At 37.5% G+C, this 26,870-nt stretch overlaps 2 protein-coding genes and 2 pseudogenes across 6 annotated transcripts; all 4 read right to left on the bottom strand.

The window, feature by feature from the left end:
* Positions 1–6,533: 6,533 nt before the first annotated feature.
* LOC103150003 (gastrula zinc finger protein XlCGF57.1-like) lies at positions 6,534–10,087 on the bottom strand. 4 transcript variants are annotated; one of them, XM_007569429.2, is made up of 4 exons: positions 9,969–10,087; positions 9,677–9,859; positions 9,549–9,617; positions 6,534–8,459 (listed from the first exon to the last, which is right to left on the bottom strand). In XM_007569429.2, the coding sequence occupies exon 4, from the start codon at positions 8,442–8,444 to the stop codon at positions 6,774–6,776; it is 1,671 nt and encodes a 556-aa protein (XP_007569491.1). In that variant the 5' UTR covers positions 8,445–8,459; positions 9,549–9,617; positions 9,677–9,859; positions 9,969–10,087; the 3' UTR covers positions 6,534–6,773. The 4 variants fall into 4 exon arrangements, with proteins under 4 accessions (XP_007569491.1, XP_007569490.1, XP_016535851.1 ...); XM_007569428.2 differs by lacking the exon at positions 9,549–9,617; XM_016680365.1 differs by lacking the exon at positions 9,549–9,617 and having other exon boundaries at positions 9,757–9,859; positions 9,969–10,086.
* A 1,511-nt stretch (positions 10,088–11,598) lies between these two features.
* Positions 11,599–16,085, bottom strand: LOC103150001 (gastrula zinc finger protein XlCGF57.1-like). Of its 2 annotated transcripts, XM_007569423.2 has the most exons (3): positions 15,991–16,085; positions 15,689–15,874; positions 11,599–13,500 (listed from the first exon to the last, which is right to left on the bottom strand). In XM_007569423.2, the coding sequence occupies exon 3, from the start codon at positions 13,483–13,485 to the stop codon at positions 11,692–11,694; it is 1,794 nt and encodes a 597-aa protein (XP_007569485.1). In that variant the 5' UTR covers positions 13,486–13,500; positions 15,689–15,874; positions 15,991–16,085; the 3' UTR covers positions 11,599–11,691. The 2 variants fall into 2 exon arrangements, with proteins under 2 accessions (XP_007569485.1, XP_016535843.1); XM_016680357.1 differs by lacking the exons at positions 15,689–15,874; positions 15,991–16,085 and adding an exon at positions 13,600–14,202.
* A 2,307-nt stretch (positions 16,086–18,392) lies between these two features.
* LOC103150002 (gastrula zinc finger protein XlCGF57.1-like) lies at positions 18,393–22,431 on the bottom strand (annotated as a pseudogene).
* A 1,741-nt stretch (positions 22,432–24,172) lies between these two features.
* LOC103150000 (zinc finger protein 664-like) lies at positions 24,173–26,502 on the bottom strand (annotated as a pseudogene).
* Positions 26,503–26,870: the final 368 nt, after the last annotated feature.

Below are 26,870 nucleotides of genomic sequence, written 5' to 3'. Positions count from 1 at the left end.
AACTATTAATACTTTTCACACTATTTCCATGTTTTGTTGAAACTACAGACGTGCCATATGAAGAAAAACAGTTAAACTTCTAATAATTACAGATTTTTACTGAATGATGCATTTTGAACAATAATCAGTGAAGAGCGTTTTCTTCAGCTGCAGCATTTGGCCTCAGGTTTGAATCTGATCCTTTATCTGGATCAGACGATGCACAAAAAACTGAAAAATTAGAAGGAAGCTGGAATGAAATGGATTTTAAAATCATGCAGTTTAATGTGAACTGGAAACAGAGAAGTGTGTATGACGTGCAAAGCCTTTTATAGTAAAATAATATATAGAGATATTTTTAAGATGCACTTTCCAGTTACTGTATACTGTATATGCACTTTTATTAATGTTCCTCAGGGAATTTAGTGGGTCTATGCTTTCACTTTTATTATATATTTTGATGAATTAAATAATTAAAACCTCAAATTTTGATTTAATTCTTTTTCATTTTTAAGAAGAATTGACTTTTTGGGTGAGAAGGTAGTTTATTAGACGAAGGGACTTTTAAGTGTCTGTTTCTGTTTTCTTAGAAATAAATGAATTTCAGTCTCATAAAGATTATAGTGCAGATAAATAATTTAAGGTCATTTTTATTAGAGCTGGTAGCTACCAGCTGCACCACTTTATTAGAACCATTGTATTTCTTCAGCTAACAAACATTAAAGATGGTAAATCACAGTTTAAATATTCTAGTTTAGCTTCACAGAGAGGAACTTAAATGATGGATTCATATCTTCAGCTTTAATATGTACAAAAGAAGACACCTTTTTGTTTAAATGTTAGTAAAGGACTTTTCATGCAGTCAGCTGTGACACAGAGCTCTGGAGACACAAATGGTTAAAACAGAAACGTGTAGAACCTCAGTGTCTCACCTGATCAGATAATTAACTCCAAACACCTCATGATGTCATCATGGGGACGACTGCTGAGTGGACGAATGTCCTGTGGACACAAAACGGGGAAGACATCAGAGGTTACTACAGAAGAAGCTGGTTGTTCACAGAGCTGCATCTAAGCATAAAAAGTTGAGTGGAAGGAAAAAGTGTAATTAAAAGTTGCAGCAGGGATAACGGCATCCTTCAAAGAATTCATGAAGAACCACAGTGAAGGAAGCTGCAGGTCCATGATGTTACTGGGTTTGACTGGCCAGCAAACTGGCCTGACCTTTAACCCCGTAAAGAATTTATTAGTGTTGCCAAGAGGAAGATGATCTGAAGGCAGCTTTCAAAGCAACCCAGACTTCCTGAACACACTAGAACATTTAGGCTGATTGTCTAAATGTCACCCTGATTCATGCAAAAGGAGCCCCAACCCAGAACTATGAGCACAGAAATGAAAACTTTTCAAAGTCTGACATTTCTGTTTAAAATATATTTTTTAAAATTGATCTTGTGCAAGAAGACTCAAAGTCAAAAAATAAAAACTGCAAAACATTTCTAAAGATCAAGATATTAAAAATAAATATAGCTGTTTCTTGTTGATTTAAGTGTTTTTATTTGTAGATCATTTAAATTAGCAGTTAGAACAAATGATAAAAATATAAATGTTGGATTTAATATTTCTGTAATCAAATATTTTCTGTCTCTGTGTTGAAACCCAGCAATGATTATTCCATAATTTCTACCAGGCAAGATAATCTGCAGCCGATCTGAAGCAGCTGTGAAGGAGCAATGTCGCCATCTAGAGGACATGCACCGGTATGCGACGCAGTCAGAATATTTTCATGTTTAATTTCCATAAAGGTTACAAACCATTAGTCTGTGTGTAATTAATCTACAGTTAAGGTCAGAAGATATAGTTTTCCCACTTTAATACAGGGGAACCGTATCTGATGGGTAATAATGAGCTTTATTATGATTTAAAATGCTTTAAAATGAATTAAAATGCTTTCCCCCGGTCTTAGGTTATGCAGCATTATAAGGTTGGACTACATAGAGTACAATATAATATTTATGTCTGTCTATATATGTCTACATATACATCTATTTATACACATAGATAGATATATATCATAATTTTTTAACTAATTACTAATTTTAATTGCATTTATTTAATGGAAACACTGCAACTGAAAAAATGTTTTCTACATCAGCAGAATATTGACAAAGATTTATGGAGATTTGTAATGGAAATGCAGCTGATGACGTTTCATCGCTGGTGTACAAACTTTTTGCCATAAGGGCAGAAATCCTCATTTTAAAACCTTAATGAACAAATTTATTTTTGTTCATTAAAAGTAAATATAAAAAGAAGGAAAACAAGAATTTGTCAACTAAATGTCCAAATATATATTTTAATGAAATTACAGAGAAGAAAGTAAATTAAAACTAATCACATTCCTGTTACTTTCTGACCAGAAAAGCTGCAGTAGCTTCTTGATTCCTCCTGAATTCCTCAGTAGTTTCCTGTTTCTTGATTGTCTGATGGAATTTGTGTGGAACAGATTTTACTCTGTAATGGCTGTTGGTTTCACAAAGCCGCTCTGCATTTCACCTCCTGCACATTCCTGCAGTCCAGAGCTGCTGTCAGGGAAAAATAAAAAGGTAAGAAGTTTATTAAACCTTTATGAGACGAGAACAGAAGCACTGAGTCCAACTGGTTCTGGTCAGCAGATCTTGTAGCATCAGGCTGTCGTCGTTTCCAACAGAGAAGAGAAGCTTCATTTATTATTAATACACTTTAAGTGTGAAGATTTGATTCTGCAGCTCAACACAGATGGTCTCAACATTCACCTGTTTGATGCTAAAGGTTAGTTTAATTTGAACCATAATAAATAGAAAATTGACCAACGAATCAAAGTTTTAATGATTTTAATGATGCCACTTGATAAAATGTAATGTCTGTTACTGGTGTTTACGGCTGGCTGCAGCTGCTGCCCTGCACACAAAACGAGTGATGAGTCTGGTTGTTGATCATGTGACTCATGATGGAAAATTCACAATCTGTAAATAACTCAGTGAATCTGTTGATGGTTTTTTGTGGCCAGTCACATTTTCCAAACTTCTCCTCCAGACGAATAAAGAAGACAATAAATGAGTTAAGAGGCCAATATTTTAATTTCAGGTTGTGTATATTGAGGTGTTTTTGTGGAGGTGATTTCAGGTCTGAGAGTTTGTTAAATGATCATCAGCCTGTAAAGGTTTGAGACGGATCACCACCAGTCAGAAACAGAAAACCTGCAGACTCATTTCTTTTAACCAGAGTTTGATTTCAGACATTTTTTAACATTTTCTAGGCTCACCAAACATGCAGCTCCTGCTTGCTTCAGTTCTTGCAGTTGCTCCGGTTCTGGTTCTGGTTCTGGTAGAAAACCTGTAATGGCTGGACAGGAAGCAGTGCTTGTGGATTTGCTGCTAACTTTAGTGATACTGATTATTTTATCGGAGTTGTAAATGTAAATCTTGAGGTGACGAAGCCTTTAAACATCAGAGCTGCAGAAACATTTTAAATAATTTTAAATCACCAAACATGTTCATGTGAACCCAAATACTTCACCTTAAAGCTGGTTGCCTGTTCTTATTGTCTTTTTTAGACACTTTTTAATATTTGACTGTATTTGTATTTTTGCTTTTCATGGTTTGTATTTAACTTGTGATTCACTTTGTGTTGGAAATGTGATGCATAAATAAATTTGACATTAGCTGTAAAATTGTAATTCCAGAATGTATTTAAGCTGCAGCATGTAACTGTTATTAAAAAATGCTTGTATATGGTTGTAGAAACTGTCACCATGTTGTGACAGTTTGGTGTGAGATAAACTGGGAGAAGCTCCTCTGCTTCCTCCCAGTTCTAACTAGAAACAACCAATCAGAGGGAGGAGGCGGGGCTTAGTGCTGCCAATCACTCTCTGGGTGGCCCTTTTTTCTGTTTTATTTTTGTCCGTCTTTAACTTGCTGCTGCATGTTGACATCGTTTCTTCAGGCAGACTTCAGCTGCTTCAGCTCCTCTTCCTCAGAGGCTGAAGTCATTGCAGGCGTTTGTGACGGCCGCCAGCGAATGGGAAACCTCTGGTCCCGAGGTCCAAACGGCTCAGAGCTGGCTCCCTGTGACTTCTCCTCCATCTTCTCCCCTAAATGCTCCGTGTGCCTCAGCGACTCGGCCAGACCAGAGACCGTCCTCCTGGTTTTATGGAACCTCACAGGCAGCGAGGAGCTGGAGGTCAAAGGTCCAGGTTTCCAAATCCTCTTCAACAGAACCGGTAAAAGCATTTTATGTCTGAACGTTTCTGCTGCTGGACGGGTCAGAACATGCTGACCTGAATCTGTTTCTGGTGTTTCTGCTCCAGACTGTCCTCGACCCGAACCCATCAGTGAGTATCAGTCCATTCACACAATTCACTAAAGCACTGAAACAGAGCAGCTAACACTCTGCTAACAGGGTCAGACCCGATCAGTCAAACACCAATTAAAACACAAACAGTGACAGTTTTTAGTTGCTGTTATGGAAGAGCTTCAGATGAAGGTCTGATGTTTTTAGATAAGAACTGGGGTTTGATTAAACTAGGAGCTAGGTCCACCCAGGCTGAATGGTTGCCATGGCGATCAAAGCAGCACTCCAGGTATAGGTAGAGAATAACATTATAACATGATAGAAAGCTGATAAAAGTTGATTTTACATGGCACTGCCCCTTTAAAGGGTAAAAAGTGGAATCGTGTTGTTGGAGAATAAAACTCTGCCTCCTTTTACACCCAGACAAACGTTGGTTTTCACATTTCTGTGTCCTGCTTCCTCCTGCTCCTCCTCTTCATCACCATGTGGTTAATCTGTAAACTTCATGGATCTCAGGAGGTCAGTGTTTAAACAGCTGCATCAGTTTCAGTGAACTGTAAAATACGTGACTTCTACTGTTTGATAAAACAAAATCCTCTAATTGAGGTTAAATTGATTCAGTAAACGGCAGCAGCTCCCCATGTGAATTTTCTCCTAAAGCTCCTAAAACGGGTCAAGCTGTTTCAGTAATATCAGTCTGGAGCTGAAGACGTGATTTTATTTCAAGCATCTATTTATCATCAGACATTTAGGTTGAATATTTAGTCAGTAATTAGCTGATCGCCTCTGTTTTTGTTCACAGGATAACAGGCTAGCAGTTGCTACATGTCCATTAGCCTTTTGAAAGCTGCTGGTGCTTCTACATCAAAAAAGGGACTTTTTTTCTACTGGCGTCTGCTTTATTCATTTCTGCATTAATGTAACGTTTCTCCATGTATTCCCAGATTTCTTCTCAATTAGAAGCCGATATGTCACATTTTGTCCTCAGTGTTTTAGTTCTGCTTCGTCCTCGTCTCAGTTTTCAGTTTCTGGAAACATAAATGTGTCCAACATCTCAGGATCAGCCTGATGATATTTATAAGCTAATTAAAAACAGATAATTCTGTAGCAACTGATGATTAAATTCACCTGAAGCAGAGTGAGAAGCTGCTGTTCTGATTTTTAACTGTTCATTTGAATCAGCAGTTTGAATAATAATATTCCTATAAATAACTGAATATTTTCCATCCGGGTTGAAACCCGACATGATTATATTCCAGGTTCAGCTTAGGAGCAATGTGTCGCCATCTAGTGGTGGAATCCAGACGGGGCAACGTTTGGTTGATTTAGTCAAAATGTTTGAAGCATCAGAGGAAATCTAACATGATGTTTGTTTGGATGTACATTTATTCACCCAGGTCACAGTATCTATGCTTTTCCCTCACAATCTGCATTTAAATGTGTTTAATTGATCTGCTTTAATATTTTAAATCAGATCTAAAATGTATCTTCTGCCTCTGGAAGAAGAAAATTATAATTAACAGAAATAAAGGCTTGAAACCAATCAGCCTGCGTGTGATTTACTCCGGGGTAACTGAAACAAATCTACTTTTTTAAATTCTACTTTATTGAATTGGTATGTTTATGGACGACTTTCTGAAATGCTAGAAATAAATCAAATCTAAATTGTTAGTAACTTTAAGTATTTAATTAGTATAAATTTAAAAGATATCTAAACATTTGGGTTTGTTTCTTCAGTCTGACAGATGCAGGAAAAATAAACTGGTTCAAAATAAAATTCAATAAATCACTAAATAATCCAACAATACATTTCAGGAGAATTTAATTAATCAATTTGTTTACAGCACATATAGTTGGAAAAAGTGACAACATAAATACTATATACAAATAAGAATAAAAGGTGAAGGATGCCTTCCTCTGTCTCAGGACCAGTTTAGTAATAATATGAATTTTAATTCTATTTCTTTATTATTTGTTTTTAACTGCTTATGTCGGGTTCAAAGTATTTCAGTAACCAAAATGGATTTAGTTTTTTACTGTAATGATAAGGTGGAAATATTTAGAAACATCTCATAAAATTCACTAGTTATTCAAACAGTGTGATTTGTGTTGATGCTCTTATTTTGAAATGTAACCAGTTTTTCTAAGTGCTTATTAAGTTTTCTGATACCGTCGGTAACAACAAGCAGCTCATGACAATAAATAAATCAGTGACAGTCTGATGCCAGAGAAGTAAACTGGTGATATTTAAAAAAGAACAAGTTGAATGACAGATTTATTTTCATGGTTCTTCAGAAACACCAACTTGGTTTCCAGACATCGCTACTTGAACAGAACCGAGTCTACCGGACCATCAGGTATGAAAACAGCTTTAGACTTAAATATTTTTCTCAGAAGGCTAAGATAACAATAGTTGTACTATACACATGTTGAACAGAAGGATTTAAATAGCAGAATGCTCCTTCTCACGCTTGCGTGTTCTCGCCTGTGTGAGTTTTCACATGAATACTCAAGTTCCCTTTCTGGGTGAAGCTTTTTCTGCAGATCGGACATGAAAAAGGCTTCTCCCCTGTGTGGGTTCTCATGTGACAAGCCAGGTGATTGCTGTTGCGGAAGGATTTACCACAAACATCACAAGGATACGGCTTCTCCCCTGTGTGTGTTTTCATGTGCTGCGCTATGCTGCTGCAGTCTGTGAAAGATTTGCCGCACAGCTTGCAGTCGTACGGCTTCTCCCCGGTGTGAGTCCTCAAGTGGTTGGTCAAATGGCTTTTGTTGACAAACGACTTGCCGCACACTTTGCACGGATATGGCTTCTCGCCTGTGTGGCTTCTTATGTGATCAGTCAGGTTACCCTGTTTGGTGAAACTCTTTCCACAAGTCAGGCAGGAGAAAGGCTTCTCACATGTATGAGTCCTCATGTGGTTGGTCAGATGACTTTTATTGATGAAGGATTTACCACAAACTTCACAAGGATACGGCTTCTCGCCTGTGTGGCATCGTATGTGAACGGTCAAGTTCCACTCCTTGATAAAACTCTTTCCACAAGTGGGACAGGAGAAAGGCCTCTCACCTGTGTGGATTTTCATGTGGACAGTCAAGTAGTTTTGCTGTGAGAAGCGTTTTCCACACGCCACACAGAGGAACGGTTTCTCGCCTGTATGCGTTCTCATATGAGTAGCCAACTGGCAACCGAAGCTGAAGGATTTGCTGCACAGCTCGCACGGGAACATCTTCTCGCCCGAGTGGGTTCTCATGTGAATGTGGAGGTTACTTTTCTGAGTGAAACCTTTTCCACAAGTCGGGCAGGAGAACGGCTTCTCGCCCGTGTGCGTTGCCATGTGAACGCTCAAGTTACCTTTCTGGGTAAAACCTTTTCCACAAGTGGGGCAGGAGAACGGCTTCTCGCCTGTGTGGGTTCTAATGTGGACGGCCAAGTTGTTTTGTTTGGTGAAAGCTTTTCCACAGGACAGACACTGGAAGGGTTTTTCACCAGAGTGACTTCTTGTGTGATCGGCCAAATGACTGCTACTTTCAAAGGATTTCTTGCACACTTTGCAAATATGCAGCGTCTCACTGTGGTCACTTTCTTGCCGATTGTCGTCATCAGTTGAGTTTGTAGAGAGGATTTGGTTCTGGTCTTCGTTGATTTCCTGCTTCAGTAGATGCTGGTCTTCATCAGGATTACTGGAAAGATCCTCCTGTTCCTCTTTAACCTCTTCAGATCCCAGTTCCTCCTTCGCCTGGGTCATCTGAAGTTCTGGTTCTCTGTGGAGGAGAACCTCAGTAGGAGGAACCGTAAAGGCTTCTGCCTCCTGCTTCACCACCTTGTTAGAGATCCTCAGTTCAACCTGCTCTTCCTTGACTGGCTGATGTTCCTCATCTGGTTCGGTGTTCTCCGGAGGAGGATTCACCGTGAAGGAGTCAGTCTCCTGCTTCACAACAACCTGGTCTGCATCATCAAACAGTTCTACCTGTTGGTCTTCTTCCTCTTTTATCTCCGTCATCAGCTTTGGTTCTGGTCGTTCTCGTTCTTTCCTCTCTGGGTCGTTTGGTTTCTTCTTGTCAGGGTTGAAGTTTCCTTCCTTGTTAATGAGAAACTGATCATCAACAACCTCCCAGGTAAACGCCGACATGATGAAGACGACGCCCTGACAGAAAGAAGAAAAGAAAAAATACATTTTTACCATTAGATTAACAACATATAAACATGATCATGTCAAAGTAATCTGTAGGGGCAAAGGTCACTGGGGAGAGGATCCAAAGGCCTTGATTTAAAGGAACTCAGTTGTTTCAGCAGTTTTCTTTACATTTGTTTGTCTGGTTCTGGATAGTTGACCCAACAGCAGCAGATCTTTAATGTATTGTGGTGCTGAGCTGTTCAGCGATTTATAGACTAATAACAGTATTTTAAAGTCTATTCTCTGAGCTACAGGCAGCTCAGAGAATAGAGCTCCCTGTAGGAGTGGAAGGAGTTTAGAATTGTCTTTATGTGGCTCTGAAGGTTCAGGTCAGAGTTCATCACTACACCCAAATTTCTAACCTGACTGCTAGTTTCTAGCTGTGATAACTGAAACTGTGTGCTGACTGTTAAAGTCCAAATATAACTTTTTTTCTGTTCAATTGGAGAAAATTCTGGCACATAGATGCATTGATTTGTTCTAATCATCTGTTCAGTGGTTGGATGGGTTCTGAGTCACTGTAATGACTCCGAACCCATCAGAGTCATTAAGATACCATCAGGCATGCAGATGATCCCATTACTAGATTAGCTACCATAACTAATATAGTTAGAAAGTTATGGTATCATCTGCATGTCAGATGATACCATAACTATCATCTGCATAGTTATGGTAGCTAATCTCTTTACTTGTTATAACCTGAGCTATTGGGAGCATGTAGATATTAAAGAGAAGGGGTCCGCTAATTACCTACTGATACAAAAACTCCATTTTCCTTAGGCAAGACCCAAACCAGTAAGGTAATGTTCCAGAGAGTCAAACCCAACTCTCCAGTTGGAATAATACATTATGGTCAAATATTTGAATTGTTCACCGAGAATCACAGTGAACAATTACAGTGAACTCATTTACAGTGAATCAACACTGTCGTTCTTTCACAATCTGTATTTATGTGTATGCATAACCACCTCAACTGACTCATTTTGATGTGAAAGATGTGTTGAACTCCAGCCTTATCTCATTTAAACGCTTTAACAGCTAAACCATCTGTTCACTTACTCATTTTAAAGCTTAGGTGACCGATGTTTCCTCTCCCAACATGGCGGACGCGCTGACGTGTCGCCGCATCTAAGGCATACAGTTAGCTTATAATTGCTGACACAATTCGTTAAAAATGGTTCTCTTACCCGGTTGTCTTGTACTCTTTGGTGACAGAAAATGCAACCCAGTTCCCAATGAACGTTCAGTGTTGTCGGTGTGAACTCATCTTTATCCTTTTCTCTAAAGGGGAAGCGGTTGCTTCTTGTGTCCTGGGGTTAGCTTCTCACTTAGCTCGGATGCTAACCATTCTCCCTGCGGCTGTTGTTGCTCTTTAAACGGAGAGAAACCACTGTTAACAGTCGACTGAAACGGTTTTGATTGCTTTTAATGAGATAAAATATCAAGACAAACTCAATAAAGAGCAAAAAAAGCACAAACTTTTTAATAGATCTCCCTCCCCCCCCCTCTTCTTTCTCTTCTTCTTCGCTTCCAGCCTGCAGATGGACGCAACACCGCCACCTGTTGGACTCTAGTGTGTAGTACAACTGATGGGGGAATAAACAAAACATCCGAAAAGGTTTGTAAATTCTGTCTTTTAAAAATCAGTGTTGTTGGTATCTTGTAAGAATGAAGTCTTATTTACAAAATTTATATATATTAGTCATGCTGTGCTGCTAAAATATTTGTAGCACAGTTGATTGACACCAAATTGGCTTGACTTCGTAAATGTGAGGTTGATTGACCTTTGATTACCTATGAAAACATTTAATATCTTTAAAATGAGAGCAACACAAGCACATATTTTGCTACACAAACATAGCACAGTTGATTAACACCATATTTCATTGGATTTTGTAAATGTGATGGGGTGGTTGACCTTTGACCTATGGCAAATGTTTTAACATAAAGACACAAGAAGACCGAACAAGCTCAAAAACCTTAAAAATAATAAAGTCTGAGTTTGTGTTATCGTTTATTCTTTTCCTCTGTGGCTGTTAGATTAGTCGTGTGTTTTATCTGAAATCTTGTAAATCATTTTCATGTTTTATGCAGAAGCATATAAAGCATGTATAAAAGTATTCACCCCTTTGGATGTTTTACTCTTTTTATTGTTTTAACAAATCAACCTTAAGCAACAAAATTGAGCCTTTTTAACAGAAATTTAAAAAAGAAAAGCCTTTGATGTCAAAGTGAAGACAGATTTCTACAAAAGAATGACAAATACAAACATGCAGCATAAAATAAGTGGTTGAATAAATATTCACCCCATTTGACTCAATTTTTAGATGCACATTTGTTTGGAATCAGAAAGTTTGTGTGGAAAAGTTTAGACATCTGGACGCTGCATTTTCCCCCATTTTTCCTAACAAAACGGCTGAAGCTTCTCAATAAGATTTTCTCTGCTTGGTCGTTCTTTAATATTCATGCAGTAGCCAGGAATACTGATGAACCGGTGAATGGACCTTCCAGACAGATGAGTTATTTTACAGACTCACTGGACTCAAGTGATCCAAGATCCAGAAACTAGAAACACCAAAGGGAATGAATATTTATGCAATCAATTATTTTTTATTAACCATTATTGAATTGTAATTATTTTTGCAGAAATCAATATTCACTTCGACATTAAACAGTTTTATCAAAAAAAGTTAAATTCTTTTACATACACATTTATTATGCAGAAAAACAATCATGAAACAGCAAAAATAATTCAGATTAAGGGTTCCAGCAAATTTACAGAATAAAAGATGCTTCTTGAACAACTAGAAACTCTTTGCAATCAAGTTTGATATAAAAGACAAAAACAATCAGGGCTAATAAAAGATAAACATTTTAAATAGCGTTCTATATTATAATTGGCTTACAGTTAAGACAGCTCCTGGTTTTCTACCACAAAAGTATACTGATTTCCCCTTGCATAAGCAAGGGCAATTCAATTAGCATGAAATGCATTTTACAGGTAAAATCATTAAAATACAAAGTGATGAAAACAATAATACATAAGTAGTAATAATAACTCAGGGTCACATTCCCTCTGCTTGTCAAAAGATATTCTACAAACTTCTTTTTAAGGCTTATTTACATACATATCCAGTCAGATTATAACTGGAAGTGAATAATTTACCAAGCACGTAAATTAGTGCTTGTATGAGTCCAGCTGTTAAACTGGACAGTTTGGAGACTTTCTTTCCACAGAGAAGACGTCCTCACCTGTGTGGTTCCTCAGGTGATCGTCCAGCTGAATGTTGTCACTAAAAGACGATTCACAAAGATTACAAGAAAACCTCTTCTTGAGCTTCTTGTCTGTGTGATTTTTGACGTGTTTAACCATAGACATCTTGTTGGTAAATAATTTACCACATTCTTCACATGAAAATGGTTTCTCGCCTGTGTGACTCCTCCGGTGACGGTCCAAGTTACCTCTGGATATGAAAGATTTATCACAAAGGTCACAAGGATAGGGTTTCTCACCAGTGTGAGTCCTCATGTGACACGCTAAATTAAATTTTGTATGAAAGAATTTAGGACACATTTCACATGGAAACGGTTTCTCGCCTGTGTGACTTCTCATGTGTTTAACCACAGCCAACTTGTCAATAAAAAAATCCCCACAAACTTCACACGAAAATGGCTTCTCGCCTGTGTGAGTCCTCCTGTGGCGGTCAAAGTTAATCTTGGCTGCAAAGGTTTTATCACAGAGGTCACACGGATACGGCTTTTCAGGGAGGTGAACTCTAGAGTGTTCTTTTAAAGCGCCTTTACTTGTGTAGCTTTTCCCACAAGTGGGACATGAAAACGGCCTCTTGTTTGAGTGGAGTTTGACGTGACGAACCAGACCTCGTTTGTTTTTGAAAGACTTGTCACACAAGCCACATGAGAACAGCTTCTCGCCTGTGTCGACTATGCTGTGTGTTATGCTGTGTTTTTTCAGGCTGCTTTTGCTTACGTAGCTTTTTCCGCAGATTGGACACGAGAATGGTTTCTCGCCTGTGTGGAGTCTCATGTGACAAACCAGATTTTGACTCTTGGTGAAAGATTTATCACACAATCCACATGGGAATGAATTCTCTCCCAGATGGTCTTTGATGTGTGCATTTAAGCTACTTCTGTTGATGTAGCTTTTCCCACAAGTCTGACATGAGAATGGTCTTTCACCAGTGTGATTTCTCATGTGACGAACCAAATGACTGCTAAAGCTGAACGACTTACTGCAGACTTGACAGGTATGCGGTTTCTCACCAGTGTGGATTCTCATGTGAATTTTTAGGAGAGTTTTCCTGATTAAATGTTTTCCACATATTTTACAGAAACGCATGCTTTTCTTTAGCTTTTTCACTTTAGCGTGTTCAACACTGTCATTCTGATTCTTTGTTAGTTCTTCATCTACATCTAATACCAGGTCTTTATCATTGCATCCATCCTGTGGTTGGTTTTCAGCTTCTGGGGAGTTGGAAGGGTGGATCTGGTCCTGGTTTGGATCTGGTTCACCACGGTATTTTTCCTCATGAACAGGAGTTTCTTTGAAGGAATCCTGCTTTGCTACAAGTTGATCTTCATCCTGATCACTGTAGAGTTCCTCCTCTTCTTGTTTAATTTGTACAGTTTTTAGATCCTCCAGTTCTTCTTTAATCTGTTCAGGTTCTGGTTCTTCCTTCATCCCCGTGACCTGCTGCAGTTCAGGTTTACGCTGGAATATTTCATCAGAACCAGCAGACACCCTAAAAGTGTCGGCATCCGGCTTCACTACAGACTTCTCGTCATGAAAGATGTCGAGCTCAACTTGTTCTTCTTTGATCGGTTGACATTCTGGTGCCTCCTTCATCTGGTTTAGGTCTGGTTCTCTGTGTTCCTCTTTCATCTCTAGATTGGTTGGTAAGTTGCGGTCATGAACTGAGTTGCTTTCTCGTTGAATGAGTAACCGATCACCAGCAACCACCCAAACATTAACAGACATGATGCTGTTTGGGACCTGGAGGAACAACAAATGAAACACTTTAGTATTAAAGGTTTTGACAAAATGTGTTTGTATGAATTGCTTTGGGTAATTAAAAAAAATGCATAAAAACACCTGAAAATGTTTAAGCATTAAGAGGTTCCAGTTCAGGTTTATACAACATAGTCATGCTCCTCCTGTTTTCTACTGTCTAATGTTTTCTTCTTCACTTTGACTTCAATAGAACATTATAGAAAATCCAGCAAGAAGGAGAAACACATTTGGTCATATTTTACTAATTCTAGTGCAAATTAGTGAATTGTGAGAAATTTTTGGATTTTGCTTTTAAATCATCTGTATGGAAAAAATGCAATGAAAAGGTCAAACACTTTCGTTTCTCCATGAAATCTTCCCACAAGCATGTTAAAATTCAAGCCTTTAGCAGAAGCACATTTTATCATCTGAATATTTTCACAATTTATGGAAGCATTTTTTTAATTTATTAAGATGTGGGTTTTTAGATTGTTTTCTGTTTTTGTGCAACAGAAAACAATCTGTCACTCTTTCACAATAAGAGCCTGATGGCAGTTCTGCTGCCAGAAGTGCTATGCTAACACTGATGTTAGCTTGCCAACTTAGCGCTCCATCATGCAGTTAAAATTTGACTCCCTGACATCAACATCCCTCAGGCCTGCCACATATGGATGACAAACGGGTTGAAACATGACTGACAAGGTAACTTAAAAATATTAGTAATGTTACCATGTGACTTATTTATAAAAGAACCTGCCTGTAACGCATATTGGTCATTAAAATCAATAATGTCACCAAGTTTAATGTCGTAGCATAACTTCATTCCTTCATGAGAGACTGACAAGTTTCACTTATGATTCCTGGGTGAGTAGAATGGTGCCCTTATTCAACTAAAGAAACTCTCAATTTATTAAAAAGTTAATTAATAATAAATTATTAATCATAACATTAGTAATTTCATAAGCCAAATATTAATGCTAATTTTGATTAGTTTTGAATTTTGACTGCTTAGGAGAGTCACATTTCTATGTATTTTTCTGGGGATGCATTTCGTTTTGTATCCTAGTCTTTTATACTGTGGATAAAACTGTTTGGCATCAATGTGAATATGTTGCTATGAAACAATATTTTAATGCAATTTACCAGAAAATACTAATTGCTAAATTCAAATTAAATTCAAATTCAAAAATACTTTATTGATCCAAAAGGGAAATTAAATGTTGTTGTAGTTCATAAACTGGAATAATATGAGATGAGGGAGTGGAAATGAAATGGTTAAGAAGTTATTCCTGGAGGAGGCAACAGTTAGTTAAAAAAATAATTTGCTGTGTCCACCAGGGGTCAGTATTGGGAGCAAAACGCATTATTAGTTCCATATCTTATACACTGCAATAATTTTATCTTGTTTATCTTACTGGACTGAGGTCTGGGGCATTATAGGGCATTTCTCTTAGAGCAACACAGATAATTGATCAAGATTAATGTTAGAATCACATAAACCTATTTTCCTTATATTCTAGACAGTTAAATAGTATGACTACTACTTAATGTTATTTAAATGATGAAAATACAAAATTCACAAACTAAAAACAACATATTCCCAGCAAACATTTAAAAGATACAAATGTTTGTCTCTTATAAGGTGGGGTCAATTTATGGGGTAAAGATAAAGATTACTAAATGTAGAAAGTTAAAATAACTAGCAGGATATATCTGTTTTTGGAGTAAAACTTTAGAATGGAATAAATGAGATCTCCAGCAATGAAATCAGATTTAAAAATGTGTTAGGGTTTACAAACTGGAAGTCAGCTGTGTTACTGGGTAGTTATTTTATTTATACGTTTCTCATGTGTTTGATGTTTTTATGATGAAAAGGACTGTGAACTGGTTTGTTGGTACATAATATGCTATACAAATAAACGTAATTAATTAAGTTTTCGTTTAATTATTTCACAAAAATTAAAAATTGTAAAAATCTAACTAGTATGACACGTAGCTTTGTTCAATATGAGCCATAAATTGCTTTGAATGGGGCTTAAAACCGCAGCACTTCCGCTCCCTGTACTGATTAACTTGTCGCCGTTTCCTCTCCCAATATGGCGGACACGCTGACGTGTTTTAGCACCTAGCAGTCAACGCAGAAGCTAGCAATCATTTGTTGCCTTGGTTGGTCAAAAGACGGTTGTCTTACCGGATAGTATTGATTTTATTCCCTAGAAGAAGAGCTGGCAGCCGCACAGCATCCAATAAGAGTCCAATAACATCCGTGTGAAGTTTTTTTTTCGCGATTCTCTTGAACTAGAAACTGGTTACTTCTCCTGACAGTTAGCTTATCAGGAAGACCGGAGGCTAACTGGTCTCACTCAGGGTGTTTGACCTGCTAAAACAGACAAACATCGGCATTAAAGTGAGACTGCAAATACTATCGGAGCTCACAATGAGACAACATGTGAAGATTAGACAGGTTTAACCGAAGAGCAGAACGAAACCAACGTTAAAATTCCTTCTTCTGCTTTTGGTTGTGGCGGTTGCCTATGCCTACCGAGCTCTTCTTCTTTTTAACGGTTGGTGAGCAACGTTTTGGTGAGCATCATCTCCACCTACTGGAATTGGGTGTGAATATAAACATATTCCACAGATTTATAAACTAAACAATAAAATAAATACAATTAAAAACTCACAAAATCTATATCCTCTATGTGATTCAGAAATAGAGAGTTTATCCAAAATGTCTTGTATGTCCAGATGTAACTTGTAATCCTGAAGCTGCGTACCATTTCCCTTCTCTTATTTAACTGTCTCTTGGAAAAATAATCACATTTCCTGTCTGTTTTTCCCCCAGTTTTAAACAAAGCTCGGTTACAATCATTTGCCTGTTTTTCCTCATTATACCAAATTCCTTTTGACTGCTGTAAAACATATTTTTACTTAAGAAAAAGTAAAAAGTATTTGGTAAAATGTACACTCAAGTTCAAACTCAAAACTCACTCAAAGCTGCAGGTCTGTCTGGTAGATTTGTGGTTCAAGTTTGTTCTTCATTCAGCGGGTAGAAAATCCAGAAATTTTATTCAAGAGTAGAAATATTTCACAATAAAATCACTCAAGTAAAAAGTACAATACTTTTAAATGTACATTTTCTCAAAGAAGTTACTCAACTAAATGTAATTGAGGAAAAATAACTAGTTACTACCCAACTCTGGTGTTGACTGTCGGTTGATGATGATATAAAGCTGCTACTCTATCATATATGGACTTAAACTTGTTGCCGTTTTGCAACACAGTATTATTCCTAATTTTTGTCAGCTTTGTCTCTAAGTTTTCATGTCTTACTTGTGTAATATTAATCAGATTTGAGTAAATCTGAACATGAACCCTGCAGGGTCCTAGCTAATAAAACCATAAGCTTGGCACCATGCATATCCGCTTACAATCCGCTTACTGAAAAAACAAAACCACAGATCCTCTTCATTAGACGAACCTACCCACTCCTGTCTTCATATTCTAGACCTTGTGTTAATATATGGTATTAAGTGGGAGAAAATAACAGTATTTATTTAAAACCATGTCCTATCTGACCATTTTTAATAAATTGAGTTTAATTTACTAAAAGAATCCAAACCTGAGAGAAAACATCATTACAGTAGATCAGCAGTGTTGTAACAAGTTCTAAAAAATCATTTCCATGATTTTTCTCTTGATCTAAAAAACAGAGCAGATGGCAGCAAATTAATATCTGCACTTTCCTGAATTTATGTTACTGTTCCAGTAACGTCCCTAAAGCACGAAGAACACACTCGAACCAAAAATACCTTTCACAAGCTTTGTTTCTGTTATTTTACCGTTTCCTCCAGGTGTTTTTCAGATAAAGAATCCTCTTCTAAATGCAATTTATTTATTGCATTTAAATAAATACATTTAAATGCAATAAATGTATTTATTGCATTTAAACAAATGCAATAAATACTTATAAAATATCCTTTCTGTATGTTTTCTTCTTCTTGGCTTTGTTTGGCTCTCCACATGAAACAAATTGGAAATTATTTTAATTTCATGATCCAAAAGCATTCGACACTTTGAACCCAAACTGTAAAAAACAACAAAAAGAAAATTACATAAGACACTCAGTAATTTTTTTCCTCCTTTAATTGAATTAATACAAAGCAGAATACATAAAAAAAATTCAAGTATATGGAGGTATTTCTTTCAATGTTTAGAAACTTTAGCCAGGAAGTGAGAAACTCATTGAGATTAAAAATCTCATTTCCAAGAGTCCTCTGGGCCAATCAGCAGCAAAACAAGATAATTAAAACTTTCTCACAATAGTATGAGAAACAGCCTGAAGCACTGGAAAAATATTGAATAGGAAATAAAGATTTCTGATTAGCTTTCCTTTAATTTAAAAGGATTTAAGAACCTAAACTTTTTAACATCTTTAAGGCTAAGTCACAACAGCTGAAATGAGTCTCTCTGCCTTTAAAGGCAAATAAATCTGCAAACATTAGCAAAGCAGTGAAAGGAACATTAATGCTGTGAAACAAACTGGCAGCATGAACAATGCAAACCAGAGTGGTCTCAAAATTGAGCCTTCAGGGTCTCCACGAATTTATAGACTTTGAGCACCAAAGTCCAGCTCATCTTCAGTGCTTTGAGCTGAATGGGCCAAAATTCATGGGCATGATCAACAGATGGATGGATTTGGATATTTTCATACCATGAAGATCAAGAAGTAAAACAAAAAAACTGAATTGCCCTGTTTGCTTTGGTATAAAACGGTTTACAGGTAAAACAACAGAAGTAGGTCAAGTATAGTAGCTATGGGTCACATTCCTTCTGCGGATCAAACAAATGATGTTTTTAAAACTTGAACAACTTTCTAAGGTTTATTTTCACATACATGTGCAGTCAGTTTATATCTGGCAGTGAATAGTTTACCGCACATTTGACAGGAGTACGACTTTTCTCCTGTATGAATCCGGATGTGCATAGTCAGACTGTACGGTTTGGAGAACTTCTCTCCACAGGTGACGCATGAGAAGACCTGCTCACCTGTGTGGCTCCTCAGGTGATCGTCCAGCTGAACGCTGGCGGTAAAAGACGCATCACAAACATTGCAGGCAAACTGCTTCTTGTCTGTGTGACTCCTCAGGTGTTTGGCCATACTGCTCCTGTCACTGAAAGATTCGCCACACTTTTTACATGTAAACTGCTTATCGCCTTTGTGGGTCCTCATGTGTTGTGCCACGTTAGCTCTGCTTATGAAAAATTTACCGCACAGGTCGCACGCATAGGGTTTCTCGCCGGTGTGTGTCCTTCTGTGGCAGCCTAAATGAAATTTGGTATGAAAAGATTTAGGACACAGATCACACTGAAATGGTTTCTCGCCTGTGTGACTTCTCATGTGTTTAACCACAGCCAACTTGTCAATAAAAAAATTACCACAAACTTCACACGAAAACGGCTTCTCGCCTGTGTGCGTCCTCCTGTGGCGGTCGAAGTTGATCTTGACCGTGAAAGCTTTGTGACACAGGTCACACGGATACGGCTTTTCAGGCAGGTGAACCTTGAAATGCGCTCTTAAGCCATCTCTACTGGCGTAGCTTTTTCCACAGGTGGAACATGAGAACGGCCTCTTGCCTGTGTGGAGTTTGCTGTGACGATCCAGACCTCGTTTGTTTCTGAAGGTCTTATTGCACGATCCGCACGAGAACAGCTTCTCGTCTGTATGAACAGTGATGTGGGTTTTGCTGTGTTTTGTTAAGCTTTTTCTGCTTACGTAGCTTTTTCCACAGGCTGAACACGGAAATGGTTTCTCCCCTGTGTGGAGTCTGATGTGATAAACCAGATTTTGCCTCTTGGTGAAAGATTTATCACACAATCCACATGGGAATGGCTTCACTCCAAGGTGAGTTTTGATGTGTGCGCTTAAGCTACATCTGTTGATGTAGCTTTTACCACAGGTCTTGCATGAGAACGGTCTCTCACCTGTATGGGTTCTCATGTGCCGAACCAAACCACTGCTATAGCTGAATGGCTTACTGCACACTTTACAGGTATGTTGATTCTCATTAGTGTGGTTTCTCATGTGAATTTTCAAGGCAGTTTTCCTGATGAAACGTTTTCCACATATTTTACAAGAACACATATTTTTCTGGAGCTTTTTCAGTTTTGAACGGTCAACAATGTTGATCTGATTGATTGTCAGCTCTTCATCTCCATCTAGTGCATTATTGCATCTGTGCTGGTGTTGGTTTTCAGCTCTATATGAGTTTGAAGGGTGGATCTGGTCTTGGTTTGGGTCTGATTCACTGTGGTATTTTTCCTCATGTATAGGAGTTTCTCTGGAGGAATCCTGCTTCACTAAAAGTTGACCTTCACTCTGATGACTGTAGAGTTCCTCCTCCTCTTGTTTAATCTGAACAGGTTCTTGTTCCTCTTTAATGTGTGGAGGTTCTGGTTCCTCCTTTGTCTCCATCATCTGTTCATTTTTATTTTGGAATATTTCATCCCAACCAGCAGCCACCATGAAGGTGTCAGCTTCCTGCTTCACTACAGATTTCTCTTCATGAGAGATGTTGAGCTCAACTTGTTCTTCTTTGATTGGTTGATATTCTGGTTCCTCCTTAATCTCTGTAATCTGCAGTGGATCTGGTTCCTCTTTCATCTCTAGATCATTTGGTAAGTTGTGATCGGGAATGGAGTTGCTTTCTGGTTGAATGAGGAACTGATCACCAGCAACCACCCAGATGTTAACAGACATGATGCTGTTTGGGACCTGAAAGTAGAACAAAACAAATCAAATGTAATAATTTTGACAAAATGTATTTTTATGCATCGTTTACCTTATAAAAAAAACAAACAAAAAAACAAAACAAAAAAAAAATCAAAACAGATTTCAAGTGTTAGTAGGTTTCAGTGCATAATAATATGCCACTCTTCAGACCTGGGGGGGCATGCTGGGCATCCATTTCATCAAACTATCTGGTTGGGATGTATTTTCTTTCATCCACTGAACTGAAAACATCACTACTAAAACTCACCTCTCTACGTCCTGAAGCTGGACAGTCGTCTTTGGTGCTCGGCCTCTGACAGACAGACATGCACGAACGGTTCCTTCCTATTTTGTTAATTGAAGAAAGCAGTTTGAAACATTCAAAGTGTAACCTGGTGAACTTTTAAAGAGTAATTTTAAAACTTCAATATATATAATTTATAGATGTGTTATTCTTATTGCTAGTATTAATAGATATATATTTATATATTTGTTGTTGCTTTTTTTGTTTTGTTCTTGGTTTGTATACTTGTGTTCTGTTTTTCTTTTTACTTTATTTTATTGATCTACATACTCAATGTCGTTCATATTACCATTTCTGCTCACACTCTCACACACACACACACACACACACACACACACACACACAGTTAATGATACTCATTCTCTGCAACACCATACCTCTATTTTCTTTTTTGTTAGCTCCGTGATTTTCTTTTCTTTTCATTATGTAATGCATCACACCATATGTTTTTGTTATTAATTTGATATTAAATAAAAAAAAGAGGAATTTTATGTGCATAAAAAATATTTTTGAAGAGATATTTAATCTGCGGCAAAAATTCTATAAAACAATTAAGATTGCTAGAAGTAGTTTCTGGAGTAAAACTTAAATGGGACAATTAAATCAGTATAAAAAATATGTTTACAAATCGGAGGAGTCTATTATTTTTGTTAATAGATATTCCTTTGTGTTTACAGCAATGAAAACATATCCACTCTTTTACACCGCCTCCACATAATCCTACATTGGAGTCATGAAACGCTGAAGAGCTAGTAGACTTCCTAACTCGTATGATACATTATTAGAGATTTTTTTGGTATTATCATTTTGTTATTACTTTAGTTCATATTCAGTCTAATGTTAATTAATAGTTAATCAACAATAGTTAATCAACATTCAGTCTATAGATCATTGTGATTTTCAGTTTAAAGTGTTCTCTTCCTTCTGTGTGTATAAACTGTCCTGGAGGCCCATCTGCCTGTTCGTCTTCATGTGAAACAGTTATCTGTGTTTCCCAGACCTTGAATTATGTTTCCACAGGTGCCTCCTTATCAACCAAATACTCCCTACCTTAGAAACTGCCTGTGTGCAGTAGTATTTTGTCTCTGCCGTCTTCCTTACCTATCCTCCCTCTTTTTGCTTGATAATAAAAGACAAGCTGTAACCAAAGGTATTCAGACGCTCAGTGAACGGCTTGGAGGAGCAGTTTGCTGAGACTTCTCCTTTTCCAAAAGCTTGGTCAGAAAACTCATATACGATGTCTGTGGTTCTTTTATGTAGGTTTGAGGAAAATACCTATTATACATAATTTTGTTTAATGAGCCGTAAATCGCTGTGTGATTTGGATTAAAATCACAACACCTCCGCTCTGTTTGACGGTTAACTCCCCTTTGTTTCCCCTCCTAATATGGCGGACACACTCACATGTTTCAGAAGCTAGGAGTCAAAGCTGCAGCTAGCAAGTATTTGTCTAATTTTGTGAAAAGACGGTTCTCTTACCAGCTAGGCCTGTTTTATTCTTTAGAAGAAGAGCCCGTAGTCACACAGCGTCCAACAAATGTCCAATAATCTCCTTTGTGAAACTTTTTTTGTTCGTTTCTCCAGCACGAAACTGGCTACTTCTTGTCATGGGCGTTAGCTTCTCATAAAGCTAGCAGGCTAACTGATCTCGCTTTGGGTGTTAGCTGCTAAAACAGACAAAAACCGCTATTAAAGCGAAACTGTCAATATTTCCAGAGCTCACGACGAGCCAAGATGTGAAGAACGCTTTAAAAGAACAGCAGGACGAAACCAGTTCTTCTTCTTCTGGAATATTCTTCTTCTTCTCTTGTCTTGACGGTTACCAGTAAACTGAAGCTGTGCATCACCGGCACCTACTGGTTTGGAGTACGGCTCAAAATGGGTTTTTTTGTTTTAAACCTTCATTATCGATTGTCATATTTTTAATGAATTTTGTTTTCCTAAACAACCTAATTAAACTTGGAATAATTTAACTTTCTGAATCTCTTTGTAGTACATTTATTTAATTAAATGTTTCTCTATTTTTTCCCCCAATATTCCTCCAACTTTTTATCTTAACGTACTAAAATATGTTCTTCTGTTTCAAGCAACAAAATGTAAACTGGATCCTGTGGATAAGGTTCAATTATTTAAAAAAAGTTAAGTGTAAACAATACAGACATAAGTTATACAGAAAATCAAAAAGTAAATGAAAAATATAAATTATATAACTGTGGCTCTGCTCCAATTGCCCAACTACACCCAAAATCTCATTCAAATGTCTAATAACTTACAAATAATACTTATGGTGATTAAAGTTGATCCTAATAAATGTTAATCACCATAAGAACGATGATCTTAAATTACAGTCCAAGTTTAAATTGTCCACTTGGCTCTTACTGTCAATTTTTAGAGTACTTCTCAGATCTCTTATCTAATTTAGTGTTAAAAGTGAAAGGTCATTACACAGGAGATTTTAACATGGTGACACTGAAAGTGATGGCCAAGATGTAGCCATTAATGCTATCTTGTACTCAGTTGGCGTGGCTAAAATTATCCAGACCTACCCACTCTCGTTTTCATGCCCTGAACCCACAAAGCTTTAAAAAATAGTAGTTCCTCACAATCCAGTCCTAATTATTATTCCTTTAACATTTCAGTTAAATTTACAGTATAGAGTACAGAGTAGATAGTAATCAGTCAATGCTTGAACAACTTTTAGAGAATAATTTCCGGTTTTAATTTCCTCTGTATCTCAAAAAACAAAACAGATGCCAGCAATTTAATCTCTATTCTTTCACAAATGTATTTTCATTTTTATTCCATTAACTCCCCTGAATGAAGATCATACTTGAACCAAAAATGTAGTTGATTTAAGACTTTTTCGTTCACAAGCATTGTAGTTCTAATGTAATTTTCTTCCCGTTAAGCCATTTTCAGGTCAACTCACCATTTTTTTCTTCCTTTAGTTATATTAATACAAAGCAGTAGACCTAAAATAAAACTTCAAGTATATGCAGGTATATCTTTCTGTGTTTTCATGTTAGAACCTTTACGTAACCAGGAAGAAAAAACCTTTGAGATTAAAATCTAATTTACCAGAATGTCCTGAGCTGTACAGCAGCAAAAACAGTTAAAAATCAGAAAATGTAAATTTTCTTACAATAAGAGGATCAACAGCCTGAAACACTTAATATCAAAATGATCATTTCCTTTTAGCGTAATTTCCTTAAAAATTTAAGTGTTAAGGACATCCACTTGTTTAACATATTTAAGGCAATGCAATATCTATATTCAGAATTTATACTGAGCAACAACTTGATATTTGCTGATTTTGAATATGCAAGGCAAACAAAGAGAGTCTCAAAACTGAGCCTTGAGGGACTCCATAAATTTAAGACGTTTTATTTTTGACCTGAATGAGTCAATATTCATGGGCATGAACAGCAAATGATCATTTTATTGCAATTTATTACCATGAAAATCTAAAAGTGCAACAAAAACTGAATTGCCCTGATTTAAACACATTTTTAAATGTTTAAGTAGGTAAACCATACTTTACCTAGCTATGGGTCACATTCCCACTGTGGGTCAAATAAATGATGTTTTGCAAACTTCCTAAGGTTTATATTCACATACATGTGCAGTCAGTTTATATCTGGCAGTGAATAATTTACCACACAGTTCACAGAAATACGACTTTTCTCCTGTACAAGTCCGGATGTGCATAGTCAAACTGTACGGTTTGGAGAACTTCTCTCCACAGGTGACGCATGAGAAGACCTGCTCACCTGTGTGGCTCCTCAGGTGATCGTCCAGCTGAACGCTGGCGGTAAAAGACGCATCACAAACATTAAAGGAAACTGATTCTCAGGCTTCTTGTTCGTGTGATTTGCCATGTGCTTTACCATAGCGTTCCTGCCACTAAATAATTTACCACATGCTTGACACTAAAAATGTTTCTCTCCTGCGTGAGACCACTTGTGGCGCTCCAAGTCCTTTCTGTTTAGGAATGATTTAGCACACAGGTCACAGCTTGTCACTCAGGTGAACTCTGCTGTGTGACGCAAGGCTGCGTAAGTGAGGAAAGCATTTTCCGCAGGTGGGACACGGAAACGGCTTCTCGTCTATGTGACGTGTGGCGTGACGAGCCAGAGATCGACTGTGTCTGAAGGATTTGTCACAGGATTCACACGAGAACGGCTTCTCCTCTGTGTGGACTCTGAGGTGGCAAGTCAGATACTGCATCCTGACAAAAGATTTATCACACACACTACAAGTGAAAGGTTTATTTTCTAGATGATCTTTCATGTGTGCGTTTAAACTACCTCTATCAATGTAGCTTTTTCCACAGGCCATGCATGAGAACGGTCTCTCGCCTGTATGGGTTCCCATGTGACGAACCAAATGACTGGTGCATCTGAAAGACGTGCAGCAGACTTTACAGAAATGTGGCTTCTCACCAGTGTGGATTCTCATGTGAACCTTTAAGGTACTTTTCTTTGTGAAACAATTTCCACATATTTTGCAAGAATGCGTGTTTTTATTTAGCTTTTTCACTTTAGAACGGTCAACATCATCACTCTGATTCATTGTCAGCTGTGGATTTCCATCCAGTACCTGTGGCCATCATTGCATCTGTCCTGGTTTTCAGCTTCAGGGGAGTTTGAAGAGTGGATCTGGTTTAGGTTCAGGTCTGATTCACTTTGGTCTGTTTCCTCATAGAGAGGAGTTTTTCTGGAGGAATCCTGCTTCACTGCAAGCTGATCTTCATCCTGATTAATGTAGACTTCTTCCTGTTCTTTTTTAATCTGCACAGATTCATGTTCCTGCAGTTCCTCTTTAATTTGTTCAGATTCTGGTTCTTCTTTAATATCTGTCATCTGCTGCAGCTCTGGCTTAGTCTGGAATATTTTATCATAAGCAGTAGCCACCATAAAGGTGTTGGCCTCCAGTTTCACATCTTGACAGACATCAAACTCAACTTGTTCTCCTTTGATCAGCTGATATTCTGGATCCTCTTTAATCTGCTGTAGATCTGGTTCCTTGAGTTCCTCTTTCATCTCTCTATTGTTTGGTAAGTTGTGATCATAAATGGAGTTACTTTCTGGTTTAATAAACTGATCACCACCAACCTCCCAAATATTTACAGACATGATGCTTCTTGAGATCTAGAGGCAGAACAAATGAAACAATTAAATGTCAAAGACTTTGACAAAATGAACATAAGACTTGCTTCAGTTAAATTTTTTAACTAAATGAATAAGACAGTGGTTCCCAAACTTTTTCTCCTTTCTTCCTTTACTTTTATTTCCAAAAATATCCACTCTGAATAACCTGTGAATCCAGTAGACTGTAGTATTACGAATTGGACTAAAATCATAGTACCCCCTCTCTCATAACTGGCCGCTGTTTACCCTCCAAATATGGCGGACGCGCTTACGTGTTCTAGCGCCTAGCAGTCAGTATAGCTAGTGTAAGTGTTGTCTCAGTTCTTCTCTTACCGTATAGTCTTACTTTTATTCGCTGGAAGAAGAGCTGAAGTCCACAGAGTCCAATGTAACTGTCCAAAAATCTTCGTGTGGATCTTTTTTTGCTTACTTAATTTTAAGGGGAAAGCCAGCTAGCCCCCGGGCTAACTCCGACCAGTTAGCTCTGAGGCTAACTGGTGTCTTTCAGGGTGTTAGAGCTGTTAAAATAGACACACATCGGTATTAATGGTAGACTTCAAATATCATCAGAGACAATGAGACAAGGTGTGACGAAAGTTTTAAATGAAGAGCAGAACGAAACTAGAGTTGATTTTTGGTTCTTGCGGTTGCTAACCGGAAGTTGGATTATTACTTCCTTGGTTTGAAGCGGCAGCTTGCATCCAAATTTGCGCTACTGCCATCTGTTGGATCATATACATAATATAAAAAACAAACATACACGCAACGTCACCTTTTCCCATTCTATCACATAATTTCTTATAGGAAGTGAATAGGAAGTATATCATTCACATACTTCCTATGCACACTGGAGAACAAATTTATCCCAGATAAATGGCTCCTAAATCTCTGATCCCATAATTGAGCCTTGAGGCAGAACACAAAAAGGGGATGTTTGAGCTGAATGGACCCATGTTCATGCATATCAATAATGGATGATTGGATTGGAGCATTTTAATTCCATTGGTTCTGCACAATTGACAAAAAACCTGACTTGTCCTGTTTTAAACGCAATGGTATGAAATGTCTTGTAAAATGATAAAATAGGTAATATGAAGAGTTAATATAGTTATGGGTTGGATTCCATCTGTGGGTCAAATAAATTATGTTT

This window comes from Poecilia formosa, unplaced genomic scaffold (assembly GCF_000485575.1).
Source record: "Poecilia formosa unplaced genomic scaffold, Poecilia_formosa-5.1.2 Scaffold240, whole genome shotgun sequence".
Lineage (NCBI taxonomy): Eukaryota > Metazoa > Chordata > Actinopteri > Cyprinodontiformes > Poeciliidae > Poecilia > Poecilia formosa.
The sequence above is the reverse complement of the archived record's forward strand: the minus strand, read 5'-3'. Positions and strand labels throughout refer to the sequence as shown.